Here is a 15,306-nt window from a genome sequence, read left to right as displayed (position 1 = left end):
AGGGCCCGGACTCAATCCCTGGCCGGGGAACTGAGATCCCTCAAACCACGCGGTCAAAAAAAATAAAGTAGTAAGCCAGGAAGAGCCGTGATCAAATCTGCATATCAGGAAGAACACTGATGTATCAGTGTCAAGGACAGAGTGGAGCAGGGCCGGGTTGGCAACAGGCAAAGCAGTCAGGAGCCGATTAAAGTAATCCCCGCAGGGAGTGATGAGAGCTTGACCTCAAGCAGTGGCAGTCAGTGTTGAAGGGAGGATGGGATGCCTTTGAGGGATGGTGAGGTAGCATCTGCAGGACCTGGTGTGAAATTGACATGGAGGTGCATTTCTGGTTTGCAGGCATCCTTAGTTGTGGAGTCCAAGGACAGGACAAAAAGATGGTGAAATCAGTATTGGGCATGTTCAGTTTGAGATTCCTGTTGGACCCATTCACCATGGCAAATGTATTATAATAAAAATAAGTATTATTAACATTTTGGAGGTACTTATTACTTGCCAAGACTTCTGTTAAGTGCGTTATATCAGTTAACTTGGTCAATCCTCCAAACAGGTGTGTGAAGTGACTTACATTTTAAAAGACAAGGGGGCAGGAATGTAGAGAGAGGTTAACAGGCTGCTCTGAGTTACTCCGATAACAAGTGGCAGAACTGGAACTCAAATCCTGGGTTTGATCTGGACACCTCTACGCTGTTCAATAAAGCCTTCTGCAGTGATGGAGATGTTCTCTAGCTGCACTGATATGGAAGTTAATGGCCACATGTGGTCATCAGGTTCTTGAGATGTAGCTAGGACGACTAAGGAACTGAATTTTTAATGAATTTAAGCAGCCACATGTGACTAGTGACAGCTCAGTGCTGTGCTGTCTTTGGGAGTCATTAACTTATCCATCATAATTGAAGCCTTGCGTGTGGACATGATTCCCCAGAGATACATTGCCGTGGATTTTAATCTTCTGTGGGTTGCGTTCTCTATTTGAGAATCGGATGAGAGCTATAAACCCTCTCCCCTGAATGTGTGATATAACAATTTCAGAGAAACTAGGCTCCCCGGGTGTAAAGCTGGAAGAGCAAGAAACCCAATAAAATGTGAACTCCTTGAGCGTGGAGGTTTCATCTGTTTCATTTGCTACTTTGTATTTGGTATCTAGATTCTAGAACAATGCCTGGCCTATAGTTGGTATCAGATAATTTATTAAATGAGTGGCTGAATGAGTCCTGGGAAACATTTTAGGACCAACCAGAAGAAGAGTCCATGAAGTTCCCTAAAAAAGAAGAGAAAAACAAAAGTAGGATAAAATCCAAGAAAGAGGGCTTCCCTGGTGGCACAGTGGTTGAGAGTCCGCCTGCCGATGCAGGGGACACGGGTTCGTGCCCCGGTCCGGGAAGATCCCACATGCCGTGGAGCGGCTGGGCCCGTGAGCCATGGCCGCTGAGCCTGTGCATCCGGAGCTTGTGCTCCGCAACGGGAGAGGCCACAACAGTGAGAGGCCTGCGTACCGCAAAAAAAAAAAATCCAAGAAAGAGCAGAGGGTTTTATCATAGAAGGCAAGAAGGGTGAAGTTTAAAGAATGGGAATAATCATCAATGCCAGACCTGCCTGGGTGGTCAAATGAGGTTAGGATGTAACTGTTGTCATTGGCTTTGGCAGTAACAGAGGTCTTGGTCGATCAAACCAAGGAGGGGTAAGGGTGTGGTCCAGGTTACAGTGACTAATTCACGAAATCTATGGTGAGGAAGCAGAGGCAGTGAGTGTGATGTCCAGTGGGTCTCTATCCTGGTTGCTCCCCAGAATCACTGGGAAGCTTTTAAAAAATACGCATTCCTGGACAGGCTCAGACTCTGACTTGGTAAATTTGGGGAGGGGGCCAAGGAATCTGCATAGAAAAGCTTCTAGCTTATTCTGATACAGATTTTTTTTTAAGTAATTTAGTTTATTGATTGCCTTAGGAGCATTAAAATGTTTTAAAGATGAACAATTTTAAATTACATAGAAAAATCAATAAATGAGATATGCCTGAAATAGGGAGATGAGGATTTCTTCTTTGTTTATTAATAACTGCTTAATTATCACAACACATTATATGCAAATCTCTGATAGAGTTTTGATGGAAGTTCGGCAGTCACCAAATAGTGCATTCTTTCAATAAAATATGGCCCTGTAGGGAAGGAAGGAAACATAAAGGAGTTGAGGGAGAGACTTTATTTTTTAAAGACAGAGACATGGGTATGTTTAGAGGCAGAAGAATTATTCAATAGAGAAACATTAGTGAGTTGTAATGAGTTAAAAGATATTTAGCTGGATTCTGAATCCCTCAATCTTTGACCAGCTACTCACATTGCTACTTGTTCCCAGGGAAGGCATTAAGCAGAAGCAGTCCTGCTACCTTTGTAGACAGATCATTAATCTTCACACAGAGCATGTTATTTTCTAAGTAGTAATTGAGAATATTCAGTTATGTTGTATAAGAAGCTGGCAGGCATTGGCAGTGTCCCAAATCACATCTGTTTACTTATCTTCTATTATTAGACTTTCCTATACCCGCTTGCCAGATGACAAACAGAAACTATTCTCTTTTATTCTCTACTTACAGGCTACCTGCCTTTCTTCCCCCAGATGCCCTTCCTCTTTAAACTGAAATGGTAGACGCTAGAGTCATTTCTCAGGCAGATATAATTCAACATGAAAATCCAGCCTTTTATCAGTGACAGTGCAACTCTACTTTTCAAGTCAGTGGCTCTCAACATTTTTTATCATAAGGTTCTCTTCTGTTAATTTCCTCCCATGTATTGGATGTTTCAAAGTATTTATCTGCCAAACTAACTGTGAATATTAAGTACAATTGATGTCCAACATTTCTGGTACACCTACCAAGGCCCAAACGTGGCGCTAGACACTTTCTATAGATGATTTCTACCATTTCTAATCCCCACTGCAGTCCTTAAAGCCATGTGGTGTATACCCATGTCTGACACTTAGAAAAGTTAAATAATTTGCCCAGTATCACTGTGCTAAGTGGCAGAACTTGTGTCTTCCTGATTCCAGATCTTGAACTCATGCTGGGAAATAGGCTGAGAGAGGGTAAGGGACTTGGTCAAAGTTATAGGGCCAATAAGAAACAAAGCCAGGGCGAACCTCGGTTTGTCTGTCTCCATGCTATTCTACTACATCCACTAAATTTCTTCCCCCACTTAAAAAAATTTTTTTTATTAATTTTTATTGGAGTATAGTTGCTTTACAACATCGTGTTATTAGTTTCTTGCTGTACAGCAAAGTGAATCAGTCATACGTATACATATCCCCCACTTTTATTAATCAAACATTTATCAATCAAAGCCACTCTGAGCTTTTCAGAGCTTCTAATTAGCATAAGATAATTGGTATTAACACACTAGATTGCTCTGATTAGAGCCGAAAACAAAGAAATGCGAAAAATGAGTGCACAGCCTTCGTGTCGATAAATGTACAGGTTCCATTAGGCTCTGGAAATACTAAATGACATCTCGCATAGCCCCATAACTGCTTGGAATCCCCTGAATCTCCCAAAACCCCTTCCCGGCTTAGGAGACCCCATTAGTATTGTCTGGGCGAGAAAGAACTGTTTCTACTTAGGAAGCACCAGCTCAGAAAAAGTGCCAAATTTAGTTTCCACAGGAGTGAAGCTGTACTTTGCAGAGGGCAGAAGGACACCTTCCTGGTGGCTTGTGGGTTTAGGCTGACCTTCCTGCCAGTGCCCGGGGGCGGGGGAGGGAGGAACGGAGACCAGTGGAATCATGGGAATTTACCCAGCCTGCCTTGCGGAGCTTCCTGCTAGCTCGGTATCCTGTGAATTTCTGCCTCTGGAGTGTGCTCTGCCTCAGATTACAATGGATTTTTCCCAGCCAGGGTTACTGGTTCAGTGTGACCTTCTAGGATAAGCTCCCAGCACTAGCTTGCTGGCAGAGAACTAAACCAGGACTCCAGATTCGATTCGCTTCAGCTGTTTTCCCTCCGGAACATTGCGGGACGCACAGAGGCGCTTCCCCACCGTATTTAGTAACACAGTGTGCTGTTTCAAAATTTAATTTCTACAGTGGTTTTTATCAGCAGCTTGAATTTACAGCAGGAGGGATTTTAGTCATCCTCATGCGTTTTCTAGCTCTTTTGGGGGAAAGGCAAACGGTTGCTTATACAACTTCCCTTCCTTGCAGTGTTAAGCTGACTTTCAGTCATCTGGTGCCCAGGCTAAGTCATTCCAAATAGGTGTTTGGAGTTTCTTTACGGACTTTCTAAGAGACGTTTTCATCCGTGAGCGCCCTCTGCCGGACTTCCTTCAAGTTCTTCTCAGCTTCCTTAAGCTGTAGAGCCCGCACTGGCCACCTGTCCCTCCAAGGCCTTGACTGAAATGGAGCGGTTGTGGACGTGGCCCTTGACCTCTGGCCTTCCACAGCCCTCTGCAAGCACCCTACCGTGGTGACGGCTCTTCTGCATGACCTCAGAAGACCGGCAGTTTCATTTAGGGAGCAGGGTGAGCTGCCCAGCGTCCAGGTGGTCTGTACTGTTTGAAAAGGCTCATATAAAAGAGGAGCTGAGAATTTTGCCAGAGAGCAAGGCCATGTCTGAATCTCTGCTCAACAATGATCATTTCATGGGGTTGGGTGGAGTGGTAGTGGTTGGCGTCTATCTCACCTTTAAAGACGGTGGGAAAAAAAGTTCTGAAAATGGGAGGAGAGAGGACCAGCTTCCTTTGGCGGGTGGGGAGGCAGGGGGGTGTCTAGAGGAGGAGGGAGCCTATGCGTGCTGCAGCTGTTGCTGCTGTGGAGTTACCCGTAGTTCCTTCTGTTCTACGTTCTCCTCTCCAATATGTTGCCTGAAATTCCCCAGCAGAAGTGTCTGCGACCTGCGCCCCTTCATCCTTCTGGTGTTGCTGCATCGCAGTGCTCAGGGAACACTTGTGTCTCCTAGACTGGGGCTCCTTACGTCCCAGCCTTCTAGCACAGTGCCTGGTAGGTGGTAAATGTTTGGTGAGCCGAGCTGAACCAGAATGCCCTCTCAGGATTCCCTGCCGGTCCAGTGGTTAGGACTCTGCGCTTTCACTGCCGGGGGCCTGGGTTCAGTCCCTGGATGGGAAACTAAAATCCCACAAGTCACGCGGAGTGGCCAAGTAAATTAAGAAAAAAAAAAAAAAAAAACGCCCTCTCTTCTCAGTTCTGCTCATCCTGAATCTGTTCAAATTTCAAGTGTCAGCAAAAAAACCCTTGCTGTTGAGATGGTCTTCTCTTACCAGCCCCAGAAGGAAGTGATCTTTCTCTGGTCTATGTTTCTGTAGCTTTTAATATTTACTTCTAAGAGTTATCATTTTCTACTTTTAAATGTAGTTTAAAATTATAGTTTATATTGACTCTTACTTTCCAGATTGTAAACACCTTGAGAGCAGGATCCCTGTCTGATTCACGTCTTTATTTTCCATGACCCACAAAACGATGACTTGCACATAATAATAGCATTTGTACAACAGTTAGTATGTGCCAAGCAGTATTCTCCATACTTCACATATGTTCATTCTTTAATTCTTACAGCAGCTTTACATTCTTTAATCCTTACAACAGTAAGAACTATCGTAACATCTATCTCCATTTTGTAGGTAAGGAAAATGACTTCTAATTTGCTCAGGGTTGTGTTAAGTAGGAAGTGGAGGAAGTTGGATGTAACCTGAGGCAGCGTATTCCAAAGTATTGACTTAACTTGGATGCTGCCTTTTGACATATGTGCACATAGAGAGCATTGGAGAAATACTTGTTGAATGCATGCACGTTGATATTTCTTAGTTATTTGGAACCAATAAATCGTTTGAAGGTGATCCATTGTTAACTTTTCATCTCCACCCTCTGAACGGTTTTCTAAGCAATGGGAAGGCCAGAAGGGGGCGCCAGAAAGTTGGTTCTAGTTTTGGTTTCAGAAGCTGGATGGCTTGGCCTCGTTCAGGTTCTGGTTTGGAAGTCAGCAGTGCCATCTAGTGAGATAACTTGCTAAAATCAGCTCACGATTATTTTTCTGAAACTCTGGTACTTCTCATTTAGTTCTGGGAGCCCCTCTATTAGCTTTACTTTAAGCCTTGATTGCCAGAGTGAGGGTAGGGTGAGAAGGAAGCACAGCCCCATTATAGATAGCTTAAATGGAGTCCAGTTTGATCTCTTCCGTGAAGAGGCCGTAATGCTGATTGTGGTCATTGGGTTGGTTGAGCCCCTTTGGGTGTTAGATAGTGTAAACCACTGGGTTCCAGACAGCCCTCCCTCCTACTTCTCCTCACATGTACTGCCAACGGTGTAGACTGGTATTCCTCTCTCTCTTTTTTTTTCTTTTTAAATTATTATTATTATTGTTATTTTGGTTTTTCTCTCTTGATGCTGAGTCTGCTGTGGAGTTGGAGTTCCAGTCATCTGTGGGTTGCCTACTGTAGTCTTAACACCTATTCCAAGTTGTATAGAAGAGGGTGCTTGATACATATGACAGGTCAGTCCCAATGTAAGAAATCCCACGGGTTAGCAACACAGCAGTATAATTTTGTTATAAGGAGTTTTTAAAAGGCAAGTCTATGAGACCTTGCAAAGAGGGAATGATGAGTAGCCACATGTTCTCCACAGGGAACGAGCGGCAAAAAAAAAAGTGCTTTGTGTAGAGTAAAAGAAAACACAGGATTGTGTACACACTTGGTTGTGCCAAGCAACTGGAAGCTTTGTGTGTGGTGCTGTTCTGATGTCTGGCATGTGTGTGTGTGTGTGTGTGTGTAGGTGTATGTTTGTGTATTTGAAAATTTGATGTAAATTGCTTCTAAGTTCATTTACTTCTTGCTGAAAAATCAGAACATCAGAGCGTGGTTGTAAAATCGCGTGCTTCTTTGGTGGAGAAGCAGTCACTGGGGCAGGCACCTACCCTACAAGATTGTTCACAGTTTGCCATCTTCTGGGGATCTAGTCTAAGGAGTGTACTCTATAGAGAGCAGTGCTTTTTATGGCTGAACAAGCCACCAGAACAAGGGAACAAGTGTGGTTGTACTGGGCCTGGGTTATAGTGACATTTATGGTAACAGGAATTTATTATGAATGGAATCTATGCCAAACAGGGGTTTGCTAACTTTTTCTGTAAGGGGCCATACAGTAAATATTTAGGCTTTGTGGGTCTAATGGCCTCACTACTGCACTTATTCAGTTCTGCCTTAACTGCACAGCTCTGCCATTGTAGCAAAAAAGCAGCCCTGGTTAGTATGCGAATGAATGGGTGTGGCTGTGTTTCAATAAAACTTTATTTATGACATCATTTTGAATTTCATATAATTTTCACATGTCATGAAATATTATTATCATTTAAAAAATGTTTATTCCCAGCCATTTAAAAAAGCAAACACCATTCTTAGCCCACGGGGCCTCCAGACTCTTGATTAGAAACCTGGAGTACTTAATAATTAGCAATTAATAAAAATTATTTGTTCACCAGCTTTCTGTTCAGTTAGTGTCATAAGGTGTCTGAACAGCTTTTCTTTCTCTTGAGTAGGATGAATGACTGTTGAATTCCACAGTCATTTAAAGTAAGCACTTCAAGAACTCTTGTGAGTTGAAGCTCTATAATCTTCGTGCCTACAGGGCTTTAAGGAGTGGAGGGACTCCACCTTCTAATCCCTCTTTCGTCCCTCACCCTCTTCAGCCTTCCCTGGAGGCAGGGAAGCAGGCCGGGTGGCCCCAGACTCCATCAAGTCTCAAGTCTTTCTCCTGCTGGAATTCCCTCCTGCCCGCACCCCTCCCCTTCCTGCCCACAAGACTGCGAGCCAGCACCTTGAGTGTCTCAGGGGAGGCGGAAGAATGGGATTATTCTGTCCTACAGATCTAGAGGCCCAGGTACAGAGAATGCCAGAGGCATTCACTCTCTGAGACTGTGTGGCCTGGGAAGAAGAAGGTGATAGGTCAGGATCTTCCTCTTGTGCTTTAGGTATGATGGGTGGGTTTTTCACCAAATGTGTCTCAGTTCCACCATCTGGCAGTATACCCTCTGTGTAAACTTCCCCGGGGAACGTCTACCTTTAAGATGTTGTAACCCCATTTCTCCATTGAGCTGAAGTCTAGATGCTCTCCCCCAGGGTTGAGAAAGAAGCGGAACGTTAACGGTTCACATCCTGTCTTTTCTCAGCAGCCAGCAGAGCAGTCATGACGATGACTCTAGCAGGTTCCTGAGTCCTCGGGTGCGGGAAGAAAGGTAAGATCGCATGAGGAGGGAGAGATGGGAGCAGCGATTACAGTGGGTGGGGAAAATGTTTGAGGAAGATAGTGCTTCTGCCGCGAATGAGAACTGTGGGAAACTGCAGAGAAATAGGGGCCCGCCAGACCTCTGTGCTCAAACACGGCTTAGAAGGAGGATGCTCCCCCTCGACCCGAGTAGAGGGGACCGATTCTAAAGGCTTTTGGTGTCCAGCAGGGGAAGAAGTCAGTGTGTGGAAACCAAGTCCGTTGGGAAGATGTCAGAGTGGACTTGGCACCTGAGGCACACTCTAGAGGTCGGGTACGGTGTGGAGCGAGAGGGGAAAGGGTATTTTGTGCCCGAGGAAAACGGCGTGGCCGGGGATGCGTGTGTGGCATCAGAGTGGTACCTGAAAGGTGGGTTCGCCTCTTGGTGGGTGTCAACCAAAAGATACAACCAAGCTAAAGATCGGAGGAAGGAAGGAGTTATCCCAAAGCAGTGTTTCCCTCACAGCAAAACTGGGGAAGTTTTAAGCTAAGGGTATTCATGCATATTCATGAGGGGCTTGAGCTGAGGAGAATTCAGCATGAATTTGCGACAGAGGTCGACAGAGTTCAAGCGTTAGTTGATTGAGGTGAGGAGCGTGGACATCATCCTTCCGTCCTCCACCTGGGTGGGGGGCACGTGGGAGTCAGCATCATTAACCTGTTAACTTCTCCCACCTGGTTGGGGTTTCTGTATCTGCAAAACAGCTCAAGGATATTGTTGTGTGTATCCCTGGAGGGGGATCCAGGACCCTGCCCCAAGGCTGCACTATTGTTTCTTGACTGTTCCTCTCCTGTCGCCTCCATATCCCCTCCCTTCCCTGATTAGCAACTGTTTGAACCTGCCCACTGGAACTCAGGGAAGGTCATGGAGGCTGAATGAAGCCTATTTCCTGTAATCAAGAAGTGGGGGGCACAGAAAGGCTTTTGTGCCCCGGAGCCCCACAGGGTCCTGCTCGGTATCACTATCTGTTTGCAAGATGACAGCAGAACACCAGGATTGGAGTGGATGGTAGGTGTCAGAGGTTAACGGAGAATGAGGTGGGGTGTACAGGGGGCCCTGAGGATACGGAGGCTCCTGGATGCCCGTTTGAGGCTCTGAGGTGGGACTGGGGCTGTGGGCCCCAGGTGGCATCTGCGGCATGGAGCGCCTCTGAATGGTAGACAGAGGGAGCGGTCTGCTGCAGCAAGTTAAACTTCTGTGCCCAGCGAAGGTGGACCGTGCTGACCTTCACGGGAAGGGGGTCTCAGCAGGCAGGCCGCGGGGCTCTGCTTTTGGTCTAGCTCTGCTTATCATTTTCATCAACAAACCGGATGAAAATGCAGAAGGTACTTTTACCTCATTTGTCAAACTTATGGTGGCTGCTCAGCTGAGAGGGAGTAGAGAGAACACCAAGGACGATAGAGCCAAGACTTAGTATTATTTCAAATAGAACAGTAGGTGGAAACAACACGGAGTATTTTAAAAAAGGAAATGTGCTATTATATATTTATATTAGAATAGTTTCTTGAGTGTAGGGTTACCACGGGGAGCCTAACTTGACAGGATTTCATGTGGGAAAGAACTTAAGGGTTACTTTTTAACCAGCCGCATATGAGCCAGTGATCTGAAGCAAGTACCAAATGATCTGTAAAAGTCTGAGTTCATTACTGGAAGGATGGAGCATGGATTTAAAAAAAAAAAAGGTCTTACTGTAGTCTGTACTAGTTTGACCATATCGGATGTATTATTCTCCGTTCTTTGGAAAAGGATATTGATAAATTAGAGTTCAGAAAAGAATGATCAAGATGATAACTATGTGATTATAAGGATTGGTTGAAGGAAACAGGTTTAGCCTGGAAAAGAGAAGGTTTAGAATGACTATAGCAGCACTCTTTAAATATCTGAAAGCCTAAGAAATAGAACTAGAGGGGTAGGAGTTACAGCGAGAAGGATTTCAGCTCAGGATAAGAAAGAACTTTTCCATGACGAGAGCTGTACTGCAATGGAACAGGCCTTGTAAAGTAATGAACTATCTCCTCCATACAGGTGTTCAGACAAAAGCTAGATGGTATGTCATGAAAAGGGTTTCATCCTGGGCAGGAGGGTGGGACCTTCCCTTTATATTTATAAAGTTTTATGAGTTCTGCGCTAGTTCTCAGTTTTGTGCTTGTTACTAACCAAAATTAACAGTTCAGCTCATCAATTTAGGCAGAGGCATGGGGCCTCCAAGGGGCAAAGATTAATCACTCTTGTAAAGATGCTTTCATCAGTTATGATCTGATGGCAGTGCCCTCAGTCTCTAGAGTGGCCTTCGCTCTCTTTTCAGTGCTGTCTGGATTTCGACAACCATACTCTCAAAATTGGAAGGGTCCGTAGAGTTGCCCAGCAGAACTCCCTTCCCTGTGCTTGGGCGCCAAACATCTCTGGAAGCGTTCCATCCATTTCTGATCATCATACCTTCAGCTGCTCCTCGTCTATCTGCCCTATGATTGGCAGCTCCTCGGGTCGCTCTGTTTTATCCCAGCTGCTTAGGGCATTCCTGGGAGAGATGAATAAGTGCCAAATTGCACATACTCTGCCATGCATTTTTCCCAAGGCTGCTTGCTAACTGGAGAGAGCCCTGCCTTTTTGTTCAGTAGTTGGGATTGTATGCTGATAAAAATTATATTCTAGCTCCTTCTCTGCCCACTCCCCCAACCAAGTGAAATGTTATGGAGGGTCTCCCTTCCACACCTCTGCCCAGAAAAATCCTCTAAATGTCTTCCCTGGTCCTTTCTTCTCCCTGGCCCACCGACAGCCCCCTGAACTCTTCACGGTGGATGTTGGATACAGTTCTGCACTAGCTCACCTTGGGCAGTATGGGAAACTGAGAGGGCTGGGATCAGAAGGATGCTTCTTGTGGCGGTCCCTGTGGACCCCTCCCCTCGAAACTCAGGACGGATGTGTGTTCCCCATGGCGTTTCTGAATGAATTCTTTTTTCCCTTCTCAGCCAGTGGGTTCTCCTGGAGAGAGCAAGTCCTCAGAGTGCTAATTAATCACTCAGCCCCAGCTCAGCACAAACCTTTACACCCTGCACCTAATCCTTCCTCTAACGTGTTTCCACCCAATTAAGAGACTCTCTGGGGCATTTTGGATCTTACTCTGTGATATCCTGACCTAGAGCAAGTGTGAGATCTGAGCCCTGTGGAGATTTTCTGCGGTGGTGGGGAATCTGGTTTGTGCCCTTTGCTCTGGGCCCAGTTTGATGGACAGCACACCCTGCTGGTTCCAGCGGCATTCCCCACACTGGCCAGGCCTTCCTGGACCAACAGATCATCTCGTTTACTCTTTGCCCCTCCCCTGGGAAGCAGGTAGAGCAGGGCTGAAAATGGTCAAGTATGAAGTGGGTAATATGGACCCTTTTCTGTGGCCCCTCCTAATTCTCCAAACCATGTGGTCAATTACAGAATGAAGGATCGTTTCATAGAGCAGGCCAAAAAAAAAAAAGTTTGATTTCCTCTGGTTTGTTTTGGTTTTGTTTTTTTAAAAAATTTACTTATTGTATTTATTTTATTTTTGGCTGCATTGGGTCTCCATTGCTGCACGGGGGCTTTCTCTAGTTGCGGCGTGCCGGCTTCTTATTGTGGTGGTTTCTCTCATTGCAGAGGTTTCTCTCATTGCAGAGCTCGGGCTCTAGGCGTGCGGGCTTCGGTAGTTGTGGCACGTGGGCTCAGTAGTTGTGGCTCGCGGGCTCTAGAGCACAGGCTCAGTAGTTGTGGTGCACAGGCTTAGTTGCTCTGCGGCATGTGGGATCTTCCCGGACCAGGGATCGAACCTGTGTCCCCTGCATTGGCAGGCAGATTCTTAACCACTGCGCCACCAGGGAAGTCCTGATTTCTTCTGTTTTAAAGATCAAAATTATAACCCTTTAGTACGAGATAACTTTCAACTGGTTAAATAAAACATTGATTTTTCTTTTTTCTTGTACAAGGTTCAGAATGGATATAATATTTAGAGACAAATAGCTACTCTACTGTAGTCTAAAAACAGTCCACAGGACTTCCCTGGTGGCTCAGTGGTTAAGAGTCTGCCTGCCAATGCAGGGTACATGGGTTCGAGCCCTGGTCTGGGAATATCCCACATGCACTGGAGCAGCTAAGCCCATGCACCACAACTGCTGAAGCCCGCACGCCGTAAACCCCACGAGCTACAACTACTGAGCCCACGTGCTGCAACTACTGAAGCCCATGAGCCTAGAGCCAGTGCTCTGCAACAAGAGAAGCCACCACAATGAGAAGCCCGCGCACCGCAACGAAGAGTAGCCCCCGCTCACCACAACTAGAGGAAGCCCGGGCGCAGCAACGAAGACCCAATGCAACCAAAAAAAGGAAGAAGAGTCCACGTTACAGCAAAGAGGGAAATGCCTCAATAAGATATCCAAACTTAAGGGCTTCTAAGAATTGTGCTTTTCCTCATTCACATCAGTTTCTGTCCTGAAGGAAAAGAAGTCTTTGGGTAGGTGAGTGCAAGAGATGGTCATTTCCTGGGCAGGTGTGCATCAGGGAGAAGGGGTAGTTTGGGGAAAAGAATCAGTTTATTGGGAAACAGGGATTGTCTCAGAGATAGGAATAATCCCCTCAGGTTTCTGGTTGAAAGCAAAATAGATCTAACTTCCCCAAAGCGCGTATGTGTGTGCGATGGAATTTGGGACACTAATCCATTTTCATGCATCGAGGTGAAGTCATGGGTGTACTTACAAAACACTAGTTCCCAGGTTCAGCCCAAACTGGAACTGTTGGTAAGGTTTCTGAGGTGCCCAGGTCTTTATTTATTTAGTACATTCACCCAGTGGCAGGACCTTTCATACAAAGCCAGGAGTGTAGAAAAAGGAGCTATTTTTACTAAGGACCGTTTATGTACAGGATGTTAGTTTCAACAGAACGTGGTCTCCGTTGACCAGGAAGCCTTTTCGTGGTAGGAAAATGAGACGTGGAGAGGGCTGGAGTGTAACTGAGGGCCAAGGCAGGGCTCCATGCGTTCACGTACTCACTGCTGCATGCGGGCATGTGTGCCACAAACCTTTATTAAATGTCTTCAACATGCTGGAGCCTGCCTGAGTCCAGGCTGCAGCAGGAACAAGAGGCTTGCCCTGTGCCACTGGGCCCTGCGGTGTGCAGGAAAGAGTGAGAGTCTCAGTCAGCAGACATGGTTTTGTCTGCCTTCTTCCATATTGACTGTGCATTTTTAAAAGCATTTTCCTCAGCTTTACTGAACCTTAGCTTCCTCATTTGCAAAAGCCTTTTCCTGTAAAGAGTCCATGAGGTAACATGTGTAGAATGCCTGGTACTTAGCAGGTGCTCAGTGTGGTGGCTGCTGGTACTCTGATGGTTGCTTTTGGCTATCGTGAGTTTTTACTCTCACTCTCTTAGCCGATCTGTGTTCTGTCCTTGAAGAAGCAGAGACAGAAAGACTGTGTAGAATATTGATCATCTGCAAAATATCAGATATTGACTCTGAGGATAAACAGAGTAAGGCATGGTCTTTGCCCTCAGGAGCCTTCTTGTCTTATGGTAAGACATACCTGTAAGTAAGCAAGTCTAACGTAGTGTGATAATTGACAGATAGAAGTTTGTCTGATAGAATTTCGTTGTAGTGGAACTAAAGAATTTGTTGACTAATGCACCTAATCTGTGCAGTGAATCTTGCATATACTTTTAAATAAAACCCCTCAACAGCCCTATCAAATAGATGCTATTATAATCTTCATATTAGAGTTTAAGGAAACTGAGGCTCAGTGGAGTTAAGAAATTGGCCCAAGTAATGCAGGTACTCTGCTTGGGGCGAGGATTGGGGAGGAGGGAGAGAGAGGGCAGTGGTATCCAGAAAGACTCCACGGAGAGGGGGAGAGGGCTGTGCGTCAGCTGAGAGCTGCAAGGTGAGTAGGAGTCCGTCACATGGACAGCGTTCCCAGGCAAGAGAACAAGATGTACATAAGCATGGAGGCGTGAGAAAGCAAGGCATGTTCAGGAACGGCAAATACTTCAGTAGTGCTGCCGAGGATGTCCCAGGAGTGGGGGTAGCTAGCAAGCGGCTGGAAATCATCTTTGTACAGGTAAGCAGATGCCTGATCATGTCACATCCTGCCATGATAGAGTGACCCGTATTTATAGATGGGGGAAGTGAGTGAGGGATTTGGAGGAAGGGGTACCCGAGTCTCTCCCAGATATTCTTGTGCGAAAAATCCTTTTCATCCTAGTGTGAGAGATGGATTCAAGGAACAAACACTGGAAGCAGATAGACAAGGAAGGGTACTGTGGCAATTGTCCACCCATTCGTTCCCTCACTGAATAAGGGATTTATTGAGCACATACTGTACGCTAGCTACTCTTCTGGGCATTGGTGGCTACAGCTATAAACGAGATAAATATTGTTTCTCCTTTCACGGTGCTTACTTTCTAGTGAGGGAAGATAGATAATAAACAAGAAAACGTCAAGTAGTAATAAGTGCTGTAGAGAAGATGAGGAAAGGTGAGGTGGTGGACCAAGGCTTTTTGGGACTACTGTGAGTTGGGTGGGAGGGACGGCTTACTGCTGTGGTGACATTTAAGGTGAGGCCAGATGGGCACATTTCTGAATTATGGTAGAAGAATAGAAAAGAGGACTTCTCTGTACCTCACTCTCCTCATCTATAAGATGGGTATAATAATAGGTCCTACCTCATAGGGTTGTTGAGAATGTTGAATGTGTATATGTGTGATGATTAGAACAGGAATGGTGCCTGGCGCATGGCTAGTATTACATATGTGCTTGCTATTATTGTTATTAATAATAATGCTGTTGTTACTAAAATACTGGGTAAAGCGGGAAGATTTGAGGAGCAGGGGTGGTAGTGAGTTTCATTTAGATGTGTGGAGTTTGAGCATGGAGTGTGCAGCTGGAGAGATACACTGTGTCGTTGGCCACACCTGTTTGAAGCTCAGGAGACAGGACTAAAACTTCTTTAGTTTTGGAAATGAGAATATAGTTGAGGCCAAGAGTCTTAGAATGAGCAGAGTTTAAGCAGAAGATAAGGGAAGGAGGAATTTGCAAAAGAT

General features: G+C 45.5%; 1 protein-coding gene across 2 annotated transcripts in view; it reads left to right on the top strand.

Annotated features, from left to right (window-relative positions):
* Positions 1-15,306, top strand: part of GRAMD1B (GRAM domain containing 1B) — a 176,505-nt gene that overhangs the window by 33,424 nt on the left and 127,775 nt on the right. For both annotated transcript variants that reach the window (XM_033861881.2, XM_033861880.2), the window contains exon 2: positions 8,158-8,223. In XM_033861881.2, coding sequence (XP_033717772.1) covers positions 8,158-8,223 — 66 coding nt within the window. The remainder of the gene's footprint in view (positions 1-8,157; positions 8,224-15,306) is intronic.

Source organism: Tursiops truncatus, chromosome 8 (genome assembly GCF_011762595.2).
Source record: "Tursiops truncatus isolate mTurTru1 chromosome 8, mTurTru1.mat.Y, whole genome shotgun sequence".
NCBI lineage: Eukaryota > Metazoa > Chordata > Mammalia > Artiodactyla > Delphinidae > Tursiops > Tursiops truncatus.
This window is presented reverse-complemented; position numbering and strand designations above follow the sequence as displayed.